The sequence below is a fragment of the Pangasianodon hypophthalmus genome, chromosome 3, assembly GCF_027358585.1.
Source record: "Pangasianodon hypophthalmus isolate fPanHyp1 chromosome 3, fPanHyp1.pri, whole genome shotgun sequence".
In the NCBI taxonomy this organism is placed as follows: Eukaryota; Metazoa; Chordata; class Actinopteri; order Siluriformes; family Pangasiidae; genus Pangasianodon; species Pangasianodon hypophthalmus.
In genome coordinates this window covers 19,072,621-19,085,058 of record NC_069712.1, presented here as the reverse complement: position 1 = coordinate 19,085,058, position 12,438 = coordinate 19,072,621, and the positions used below count along the sequence as shown (strand labels likewise).

The 12,438-nt window shown below is 39.3% G+C and overlaps 1 protein-coding gene across 6 annotated transcripts in view; it reads left to right on the top strand.

Annotated features, from left to right (window-relative positions):
- marchf8 (membrane-associated ring finger (C3HC4) 8) overlaps positions 1–12,181 on the top strand; it is a 70,222-nt gene extending 58,041 nt beyond the window's left edge. For 3 of the 6 annotated variants that reach the window (XM_026933547.3, XM_026933513.3, XM_026933529.3), the window contains 4 exons: positions 3,105–3,285; positions 6,843–6,978; positions 7,371–7,385; positions 8,977–12,181. In XM_026933547.3, coding sequence (XP_026789348.1) covers positions 3,105–3,285; positions 6,843–6,978; positions 7,371–7,385; positions 8,977–9,281 — 637 coding nt within the window. In that variant the 3' untranslated portion in view covers positions 9,282–12,181. The remainder of the gene's footprint in view (positions 1–3,104; positions 3,286–6,842; positions 6,979–7,370; positions 7,386–8,976) is intronic. The other 3 variants (XM_026933521.3, XM_026933538.3, XM_026933504.3) reach the window with 1 other exon arrangement.
- Positions 12,182–12,438: the final 257 nt, after the last annotated feature.

Sequence of the window (12,438 nt, the reverse complement as noted above, 5' to 3'; positions counted from 1 at the left end):
GGATGGTTCCCAGGGAGAGCACATCCACGGAGACCAGAAAGTAGTAGACTCTACCTATAGCAGTTTGTCAATTCGTTTATGAGAGGAAGATGGATGTGAAGATCTGATTAGCGCACAGGTCATCGTTGCAAACACAAGGAGCTAAAACCAAACCAAGATTAATGCAATTCTGTCAGCTCATCTTTGAGCCCATTTCTGAGCTATGTAATTGACCTAGAGGCATTACTCACCAACAGAAAACTTAAAATCAGATAAAGGAATTGATTTTCCTAATTGACCATTTTAGGTTGTTTTTTTTTCGCACTTTAATTCCGTTTGAAGCAGTTTTGTGTATGCATGTCTGAGTTTGCCCATCATTTCATTTTAAGTTTTTCCATTCAATCAATTCCATTCAAATATCTTAGTGAAAGGATGAAAAGAAAATGAATTTTTCACTTTGATATGAATGCAGTCCGACTCAGCTTTTGAAAAAAAAAAAAAAAAATGAAATACACATACTGTTTTGTGAGGCACTCCAATCATTGCTTGGGTAGTCCAGCATTTCACAGATTCATCAGTTCATCCCAGTGACAAAGGACTGCTAATGCCCTTCTCTGTCTTGTCTATTTCACAAGATCTGCAAATAACTAGCCAGAGAATATGGATCAGTTGGTCTGACTCACAGTGAAGGTGATCTGGGTTTAAGTGATGCTGTGAGATATATGCAGCATGAGCTCGAGAAAGCATTTGCACAATATGTAATAGATTATTGTTTAAAAATGTGCGAGACTGTCTCAATATTTCTGCAAAAATAGCCTTAAGGTTATATTACAGTATGCTGAGAAATCCAGTCCGTTTGTGAAATCATTAGTCAATGTGACACTTTATGGAATATTACTTCTGGAATAATATTTGTAGTTAAATTATATCTGTGGGTTTGTACTGTTCCATGATATAAAACAGTTGCTCAGTGAAACTATTCTGCTATTCTTTGACAACATTGTCAGACGTTGTGCAGTCAACACTGGGACCCAGGAGCTATTACCTGAGTTAGGAAGGACAGCGTTAAAAAGGGAACGTCTTATATGCGCTAATTGGATTGAGTCGGTCTAATCGCTGGGAAGCTGGGACTGTGTCATGGGCTTAAGATGTTCTGACTGAAATAAAGCTGAAGGACAGGATGTTGCCTCTCGTGTCCTGTTGTCTGTCTTTGTGCAAAGGATTAAAAAGCTGAATTTAGCATAATGCTTTTAAAAGCAGATTTGCTTTTTAATTATGGATACAGCATGTCTGGTGAAGTTTGTTTTTGCTTTTGAGTGAAACATCAAATGCTTATTATTATTATTATTATTATTATTATTATTAAATATTAAATGATTATTATTATTATTATTATTTAGCCTATTTGCTGTTCATTTACCATCCTGTCGCCCAGAGTTATTTATTCATGCAAATTTGTTTTATTCACTCCTTGCTCCTCACTTCACAGCAAATGTGAAAAAGCATTTGTCGCTTTATTGTTTATCATATTACATTTGTTCATATTATTGAGAATTGCCTAATGTCTCAGAAATGGAGGACTGTTAATGCATGAAAACAAATAGTCTTCTGGATTAAAGACTGTATTGCACTTCAGTACCGTTCCTGCTGGAGGTCTAGTGAAGTCTGGACACTCATCAGCTCCCTGAATTGGATAGCAAAATGAAATGTCCCCTGTTATCAAATACATATAACATTAGTGCTGACAGCTGCTAAATGGCCTGCTCCTCTCCATTAGACTAAATTCTGCTAAATCTCTATTATCTGTACAGAAGTCTGTGTACTGAAGGAGATCTTTTTTGTCTCTTAATCCTGTATCCTGGATTGGATAAGACCAGCCTGAAAATAGTCATTATCCTGCTTGTTCACTGTGGAAAGAAACACCTTAACACACATGGTGGTGGCATTCTTTCTTCTCATTAATTCTGTCACATTTTTAATGCCAAAGAGCTGCCTGTCAGAAACACAGCTGGGAAACGAGGGGACGGTTGTCAGATCTAATACTGCGGCTGAGGTGTGCTGTTCTCTGATACATGCAGGCATGTGTTGTTTGCTGTGGGGTTGTTCTTATCTTCTTAAGCCTTCTTTCCCAATCCGGCTGTACTGCAGGCTGCGTTTATAAACCTATAATCAGAAGTGTTGACTAGGCTTTGTAACTCCTTAAAAATCTACCACAGTTATTGTATTTTACAGCTACTTTCAAAAGAACAGAAAAATCCTTTTCAAGCGATGTCCCTCCTAGAGCTTCAGGGATGTTTGAAATGCATCAGTTTGACGTGAACTGCTACAAGTGTCACCTTGCTAGATTTCTCAGCAGCACAAGGGCACAGTTGCCAGCTTCTCCAGATGAGTGTTGTGTCATAATGAGTTATGGCAGTGCTTACATCTGGGTGTTTGTATTTTAACTGGTGGACTGTGTGCTTTAGACCATCTATGCTAACTAGTACCTAATTAGTTATTCCAAGAGTTATCTTGGAAATCCTGATTGGACGTTAGATTGCATGTTTGCTACGTTTATCTAAATGCAGGCTTATTTACTTGTGTCCCCATGTGGCAGATTCTACACATGCACGCACGCACACATGCACGTACACACACAGTGATGTTTTGGTACAGTTTCTAAAATACCTGGATGCAGCTCCATAATTGTAGGTGACAATGCAGGGCAAGAATTTGCTGAATTTGAGTCTGACAAGCATCTGTGTTTGTACCTTCCTACTTAATAATCTTCATTTTTTTGAAATCATATGACGCTTGTAGACCTTGTAGAAAGTATAAACCTTGATGTAGTGTCAGTGCTGTCATTTTATTTTGATCAGTTTACAGTGTCTGTAGAGGAAGCAGGTATGTAGAAACTTAAAGCAGGCAACATTGGCAGAGACCCCTCACATCACATGTCAGATTTGCTTCACTGCAGATAGTTGGAGACAGAAAGCTTCTACAGTGATTTGCCTGATCAGGGCATTGATGCTCAACTTTGGAGCAAAACTTTGTGCATGCTTAGCTGCTGTGCAAGCCTTGTATGCATGTTTGAAGCTCTTCAGGCATTTGTGCATATGTGAACTCTCTCTTTTGTTTGTGTGCAGGATCTGTCACTGCGAGGGTGATGAGGACAGTCCACTGATCACGCCATGCCACTGCACAGGCAGCCTGCGCTTCGTGCACCAGGCCTGTCTGCAGCAGTGGATTAAGAGCTCAGACACACGTTGCTGTGAGCTCTGCAAGTTCGAATTCATCATGGAGACCAAACTAAAGCCATTGCGCAAGGTAAACACCTACCAAAGTGGTCATGTTCAGTTGAAAGAGCATGGGAAATGCACCAGTTCCTTGTAACAGTCTGAAGGGTTTTTTTTTTTATTGAATTGATTACTGATTTAGACTTTAGGTTTCTCTTTCATTCCTATCACTTGTCCCAACCAAGTAGGAGTTCATTCGTCCTATATACTGTTGAGAACACTACCACATTCTGCCAGACGGGGTTTAGCCTGCCATCATTTTCAAAGGGCTATAATGATTTAACACTTAAACTGTTTGTTAGCAGAAGCAAATAAATGAAATTCCAAGAAGGAATCGAGTATCAATTTTTGCTCATCATTAATTTCTTGTGTTGTGCATCTCATCTAGACCATCAGTCAGTCAGTGTGGCCTCTGTAACACTGTGGGCTTTCAGCTTTTATCAAGCTTCTGTAGAAACACATCAAGGTCAGGTGTCTGTCAGTTATACAAGATAACAGTATGGCCACAATACCAGCTGGACACGCTGGCCTTGTTCACAGTGACTGCATTCTCTTCCAAGTGCTGTCTTTTTAATCTGTCTTCTGACACAGAGCTGTGGTTGACTGCCATCAGTGGTTCATTTTCAGAGCTTAATAAATGCAGTCCTTTTAGTTATAGCAGATGTATAAACATAGTTTCAAATAGCAATTTCTCAGTAGATATTAAATAAATTTTCAAACAGTTTGAGAGGTGGGGTGTATAGAGAACTTGCATATACTGTATGTATATAGATCGATCAGCCATAACATTAAAATCACCTGCCTAATATAATCACCTAACAGCTCTGACCTGTTGAGTCGTGGACTCCACTAGACCTCAATGTGTGCTGTGATATCTAGCACCAAGACGTTAGCAGCATATCCTTAAAGTCCTGTAAGTTTCGAGATGGGGCCTCCATGGATCGGACTTGTTCGTTCGGCACATCCCCAGATCTCAATCCGATTGGTCTGTGGCTACGCAGCCCCATACGCTGCAAGCTACAATGCACTGTGTGTTCTGACACCTTTCTATCATAGCCAGCATTAACTTTTTCAACAATTTGTGGTACAGTAGCTGTGGGATCGGACCAGATGGGCTAGGCTTCGCTCTTCATGCGCATCAGTGAGCCTTGGGCACCCATGACCCTGTAGCCGGTTCACCGGTTGTCTTTCCTTGGACCACTTTTATTAGGTACTTAACCACAAGACCTGCCATTTTCATCTAAACATCACAATTTGGCCCTTGTCAAAGTCATGCAGATCTTTACGCTTGCCCATTTTTCCTGTTTCCAATACATCAACTTTGAGAACTGACTGTTCACTTGCTGCCTAATATTATCCCACTCCTTGACAGGTGAAATTGTAACAAGATAATCAGTGTTATTCACTTCAGCTGTCAGTGGTTTTAATGTTATGGCTGATCGGTGTATATACAGTATATGTAATTCTTTTTTCCTGTTTACATAAATGACTGTAGTGAACTATAAGGGTGATTAATTTTGTTTGTAGCTATGTCAATTTCTTTATATACATCTCAAGCACAGTGTGGTTTCTTGTCTTTAAACGTTTAGTTGCCTCTGAGATAATAAAGATAAAGACCTCTGAGTAATACACATCACTCTGACATCAGCCACACCTCCTGGTTGCAAAAACAAAGCAGGAGACTATAGTGATTTTAACAGCAAAAGGAATTTGTTTTCTAAAAGTGTTGTGCTCTTGGGTGTCAGAATCAGAAAAGTATTCATAAACACATTTCTTTGTGTTTTTACCACATACTAGTGAATCGGATTCCTTTCCAAGCCAACAGAAGAAGGTTGGGGTTACAGGCAATTGGGATGGGTAATTAATTAGAAGAGCTCTGTCTTTGCAGTGCCCGTTTCATCTCAGCCAAGTAGCTACCTATCAAGTGACGTTGGCATGCCAGCTAAGAAATTAACAGGCACTACTTTGGTTGCACTACAAACTGGGATTAAAATGGATTTTGGAAGGGTGGGGAGGGCATAAATCAGATTCAACAAAGACACCAAAGATAACACTGAAGGAGCTGCAGTGATCCACAACAGAGATGGGAGTATCTGTCCATAGGGCCACTTTAAGCTGTACACTCCACAGAGCGGGGCTTTATGGAAGAGTGGCCAGAAAAAAAGCCAGTGCTTAAAGAAAAAAAAAAAGAAAACACGTTTGGAGTTCGCCAAACAGCATGAAAGAAGGTTCTCTGGTCAGGTGAGACTAAAACTGAACTTTTTGGCCTTCATGGGAAACGCTATGTGTGGCGCAAACCGAACACTTCCCATCACCCGAGAAAACCTTTCCAACAGTGAAGCATGGTGGTGGCCGCATCATGTTGTGGGGATTGGCAGGGAATGGAAAACTGGTCAGAATTGAAGGAAACATAGATGGCATTAAATACAGGGCATTTCTTGAGGAAAACCTGTTTCAGTCTGCCAGAGATTTGAGACTGGGACAGAGGGTAACCTTCCAGCAGGACATTGACCCTAAACATATTGCTAAAGCTACACTGGAGTGGTTTAAAAGGAAACATGTAAATATCTTGGAATGACCTAGTCAAAGCCCAGACCTCAATCCATTTGAGAATCTATGACATGACCTTGAAGATTGCTATACACCAACCATAAAGAATGGGCAAAAATCCCTTTGGCTAGATGTGCTAAGCTAGTAGAGACATACCCCAAGAGACTTGCAGCTGTACTTGCAGCAAAAAGGTGGCTCTACAAAGTAGGCTTATGCACACTCAAGATATCTGTTTTTTTTTGGTCTTAATTATTGTTTGTATCACAATTAAAAATATTTTGCACATTCAAAGTGGTATGTTGTGTAAATTAAATGTAACACCCCCCCCAAAAAAATCAATTTTAATTCCAGGTTGTAAAAAAACACCACAGGGGGGAATAAGGCACTGTATTATCGGATACAGAAGTGTTGATCTTTTCTGGATTTCAGTGAAAGCATCTCTTTAGAGAGCTGAGTGGTCTTTATTCTCAGCACATATTGTCACTAACTGCTTAGCACAGAGGCTTTTAGGAACATCACAGCACTGTCCTTGATGATTTATGTCTGTTATTGAGTCAGTGTTCTGTTTTGTTCAATCAATAAACATGTACAGCAATTCTTTAGCTATCTGACAGAACCTTATATAAACTTCTTATATACTGTACATTGATGTAGGGAATTTTAAACATCTGCATTTAGCAAACAGTTTGCTAATTAAGTATATAATATAATATTCAATTTTAATTGTCTCGATTTATTGAAACAGAGGCCATGGAGCTGCTGCTGTAAGATCACACAGAAAACTACATCAAATATTTATAGTTGGGTTATAGTGGAAAGGCCAGGTGTGTAAGTTGAATGCAGTGTGTGTGTGTAATCTGTAATGCAATACAGCACAGCCAGTGAGACAGACGGAGTGGATTCTGATGTAAACCTCATTTGTTATGCCATCAATAAGGGGGTAAATACCATCTGTTGTTATTGTACACTTGTCAGAGAAAAAGTCCAGGTGTTTAAAGATCCCAGTCTGAGCTCATGCCCCCATCTCTGTCTCTGTAGTGGGAGAAGCTGCAGATGACAGCCAGCGAGAGGAGGAAGATCATGTGCTCTGTCTCTTTCCATGTCATTGCCATTACGTGCGTGGTCTGGTCACTGTACGTCCTGATCGACCGCACTGCAGAGGAGATCAAACAAGGTCAGCTGCCACTACCAGCCCTCTCTCCCCTCCCTAACCTACCTCACCATCATCCCATTGTTCTGCTCTATTTGGAGATTTTACTGTAGGTTCATTTTGTTCCCATTGAAGTGTTCCTATTTCTGAAAAGAAAATTAACAGTTTGAAGTGTTAATGATACCCTTCTTCTAACCAGTGTATGTCTTGTTCTGAAAGTAGACTTGCTCATTTATGCCTGACAACTGAACATCCATTATCATTCTTTAATATGTGGCTATGTAGTGTGTGTTATAGATTGGTGTACATTAATTATGTAAGTTAACTGATATTAGACTACAGTACCCTCCCCACTTTGTGATGCCTCCTGCTTCCACCTGTAGTAAAATAGTAATAAACTCTTTTTAACCACGCAGCCAGGAGAATACCAGGTAAATGCTTTCTGCCTTTAACATCTGATGTGTCTTTTCTCTGACTCTGGTTCTTACTCCACATAAGTACATTTCTACTTATTCCTCCTATTTTCTGCTCAGATGTTTGCGTTCTTCCTCTCTGCCTGAATATCTGATCTATCATCCTTTCTGCTCAAATGTCTGACTCTCTCGTCCCTCTACTCTCCCCTCCCTTCAACTCTCTGCCTGCTAGAGATTCACCCATCATTTTGAGCCTTGAATGCTAATTGGTTGGTGAAATGTGAATAATATACACCTTCTGTGCACTGTATGCTTTGAATATGATGGTAAAAAGGATTTTCCAGCATTGTGGGAGTATAGCACTTTACTGCCATCCAGCCAATGATTCACATTTTATCTGATACATGAATACTGTATAATCAGCACCATGCAGCTTTGATCTGAGATAATCTGACTGAGTTGATAAACATTTTAAAAAATATAAGCTTCATAAGGTATAGCTGTGCTTGATCAAGAGAGAAAGGCTCGAATTACGCCAAGACAAACACCTGTTCGGTAAATTCCAAACCGTTCCCAAGAATAGCAGCTGTGTGCGTTTCAAATGATAAAAGACTGGCATGATGTAAATAAAGTTTCGGTTGCCTTGGCAACAATCAAAGAGCAACAAATGTCCAGAAGTATGTTCTTCTCAGCTTTATAGTACAGTCTCTCTCAGGAGCTCTGCATACCTTCAGGACTAACCCCTGTCTCTTTGCTCTATTCCTGCTCGCCATGTCAGGAACACTAAAGCTGCACCCTGGTCTAACTTACGGAGCCTCCCAAAGCAGTACAGTATTATATTCCATGTTCAGGAATACCTTGTGTGGTAGCTCACAGTAGAAAATAATGATTTACCACATTTACAATCCCTTCCCAATCTTACTGCAAATGGGAAGGTGATATGCTCGAAATTAATGTGAAAATTATTGATTTGAATATATTTTCCTGTCAAAGGCACTATGAAGCTATAAACCTTATCCTGCCTTAGTAATTCTGTGCAGCGACCCCACTGCTTCTGATAGATCATTCGTCACTTTGAAGGAAATTGACTGTCTCTGGAAAGATAGAAAACTGCAGTAGAACATTATTAGAACAGTAAAAGTGAGTGGTATGCCCTGCTATTTCTAGAAGTAAGGAATAGTTAATAGTTGCTTTTTAAATTCACAATAACACTAGGATGAATTCAGATAAGTGCTCTATGTGGAAAATCAGGATTCCGTACTGGAACATCTTGTCTGTGATTCCAGTGTCATAGCTCTTCCTGTGTCCACCCTGTAGCTAGACCACTGTGATAGATTTGACCTTTAGAGAATATATAACACTCCAGAATCATACTGTATTTGTGCACAGAAATGATGCGGTGTTTTTAGCAATTGTCATTTTGTGGTTTTGAGAGCATATGGCTGCTCCTGGAATGAATATCTTTCTATATGTTTCTTTTTTTCTTCCAAAAAACCTGATATGATTGTAACAACATTGAGACAGACATTAAGTTTGGGCTTTACTATTTGGTGCTTTTATTTGGTATCGTCTGATACTGTGAATAAAGATCTTTTCCTATTTTCTGCAGGGATTCTGGAGTGGCCTTTCTGGACCAAGCTTGTAGTGGTGGCCATTGGCTTCACCGGTGGACTGGTTTTCATGTACGTGCAGTGCAAAGTCTATATCCAGCTGTGGAGGAGACTTAAGGCCTACAACAGAGTGATATATGTGCAAAACCGGCCAGAGACCTATAAAAAGATTGTTTTCGATAAACCTCTACTTATGGAACCAAACTTGGATAATAAGGAGGGTTTTGGGCCAGCGCAGTCGGACACAAACTCTTCGCAGTATACAGAGACTGAGGACTACAGCATGGAGATACTGCACGTGTGAGCAGCGCATCCACAGCCCAATTCCACTGGACCAGATGATGCTTTGCCTCCTGCCAGGGTACAGGAGGCACCACACAGCACTGGGCAGAGTAACTGAGACAGAACTCCTTCTGTTTTTTAGGTGTTTTCTTTGTTTTGTCTGTTCTGTTCCTGTAAGTTGTTGGCTAGCCATTATGAGTCGGTGTGCACCAGGTCCAACTACTGCCATTGTACTGCTCTTGTACGAGATATGTGAAGCACCACTCGAGCTGTGTGCATCTGTGCTCACCCTGTGTGTGAGTATGTGTCTCTGCGCTGGTTCTAATGGAGTCCTTAACAATGCATTTAAGCACTTTTTAGTTCCCTCTTTTAAGGCTCTCCTGTTTTAATACCCATACATTTATATATACATGAGAAAAAAAAAACAAGCTTGAAGTTCTGAGAGTTTTTCTCGCATTTTATATGACATTTTTTATTCCCACACAAACGTTGGATGTAAAAACTTGAAATTTGAGGAGAAATAAGGGAAAATGGACATGTTTTTAGAGTAATCATGCCATCTTTCATAAAAAAAGAAAATATTTTCTGAGTTGATCAGTCTTTTTCGTTTGTTTTATCTGATATTTAACTTATTCTAATGGTGATACTTATTCAAAATTAAATTAACGATTATCTACCAAGGGCTAGAGCCACTAAAGCCACTTGCACAGTTTTAGCATGTTAATGTACTTGGTAGTGCCGGAACTCGTCATAGGCCCATCAAGAATACGTTGACCACTAGCTATGCTATGGTTTCTGTCTAGGCTGTCAGCCCTTAAGTGTTCCTTCTGAGGGCTCTAAAATGTAGATCTCATCCATTACCAGTTAGAGGACATTTTCCTGCAGAGATTAAGTTACCTGTAGCATCACAACACCTTTCTAGATGATTTGTGTTTTCTATACTTGAGTGAATCTTTATACTGAGTCTTTGTTTTGACCACTTTCCTTAAGAATTACTTTGGTCTTAGTTAAAGAGTACTTTATTTTTCTAACCCAGCAGGACAGTTTTTTATTCATGGTTTCACAGAGTTTCAGTTTGTTCCTACAACCATACACACTTTTGCATGTGACATGACATAATTAGCGTGGCTTGACAAACTTAACTGTAGCCTTTCAACACTTTGCTTTATTCTTTTTGTCATTATAGTTCATCATACATATTTAAAATATTATTTCAGCATGAATGACCTTAACATATGACATTTTAAAAACAACAGTAAATTGGTCAGTCTAGGACAAATCTACATATTCTGTAGAATTTGTTGCATGGTGTCCCTAAAATCGATTCGTTCACTCCTTCTCTTAAAGCGTACAGAATGGTGCAAGGTTGTTACGGTTATAAACGTTGAGAAATTTCCATGTTAACTGTGACTTTCACCATTTCCTCATGCAGTAAGTGTTTTTGATATAACATCACATTTATCTCCCTCATCATATAAGAATGTCAGGGCGAACCTGAAATCAGAGCATACTTCTGCCATCTAGTGGCAAAGGTCACATTTTACATTTTGTTATACAGATTTTAATGTAACCGTGAATGATTGGTGCAATTTGAGCAAAATGAAAAGTGCAATTACAGTTTGTTGATGGGATCATTCTTGCAGTCCTTTTCCAGTTTTCACATAGGGGTTTTAGTTCCACAGTTTATGCAAATAACACTACAGGTTTGATGTTGCACAGCTAATATAATATTGTACTTAGATCCTTGTACTCTTCTTGTGTGGGACAGAGGGGATCTCAACTATCTACTGCTTTGCTACATGATTACTGCGGGAATGCCCTTTACCAGCTTGTAAATCCTAACAAGCGCAGTTTCACACAACTGCAGCCTGGCGTCCTTTACGGTTTGATCCATTTTTCTTTGTGGTTTAGAAATCAGTGTACAGATGGATTTTGTTAGATAAATAGGAGCTGGCTCCTTTAAGTCTCTGGCAGTGTGGGACCACTGACAATTTATGGAATCACGTTCAAACTGTAATATTTTTGGACAAGGTATGATTTGGAGAATTTCTGGATTGTAATTCTGCATATGCCTTGTCAGGTGTCAGCTTTGAATTGCTGCACTCCGTCTGCTTTGTTTAGCGTTGATTTGTTGCAGTAATTGTATTGTTTGTCTCTTGACTCTTCATCGCTACAGGCTGCTAGTGGTTGAGCTCTGATGATCATGTGATCGATCACGCTTACTAACACACACAGATGACACGTGCTTAGACATTGTTTCTTGCAAACTGCAATTTATTACTACTGAATCAACTTGAATGTGGTCAACATGACTGTTTCCTAGCCCTCTCTTATTCCATTCTTCTCTCTGTGACTTTTCTTTGAATAGTAAAAGTAATTTTTCATAATGTTTTTATTGAAATCTTGATGTGCTTTGTTTTGTTTGATTTCCCATATTTGAGTATATAGACTGTAAAACAACCAAATAAAATGAAGTAAACCTATACATTGTTGCAAATGAGACATTTTGTTTTTGCCACACTCTGTACTGCTGTTATAAAGCAGTGGTTGCTTTGACACAACACTGCCTAAAGAATTGAAACCATCACATGTTCCTTGGAATACCCATTTCCTCGGTTTCCATACGGCTACTAAATGTCATCAAGGCCTTTCACAAGCACTGTGTCAAAATAGAGAAGCAGTGGACCTGATTGAACACATTGCCGTGGCTTTCTCAGTAGCTAAATATGGTTTTGTGAAACTGAAAAGACTGTAATTTACATGTATAGTTTTGTATTTTATGTATCTGTACATTTTTTTCTCAGTATTATTACACTTTTAAGAGGTTGACTTTAAGTTTCTTAATTGAGATGTAAGTGATGTTGTTTCGTGTTTTTAAGGGGAGATTAAATGGAGCAATAAAATAAAACCTTGATGAAACCAGCAGCTGGATGTCTATTTAAGTTGCTCCTAAAGCTGTTGAACTTCAGTAGCTTGGAGAGACATGTGTCGTACAGACAAATCTGAATGATTAATACTTGTTTAATTGCTGCGTGAGACTTCAAATGACAAAAACCCTCAATGAGACCTTTCTTTTATTGGCCTTTGGCTTTTATTTTGGCCTAAACAATGATGCTGAGAACTTTACCAGTCAGCCAAGCGTGTGGCAGCAGCACAATGCATAAAATCATGCAGATACA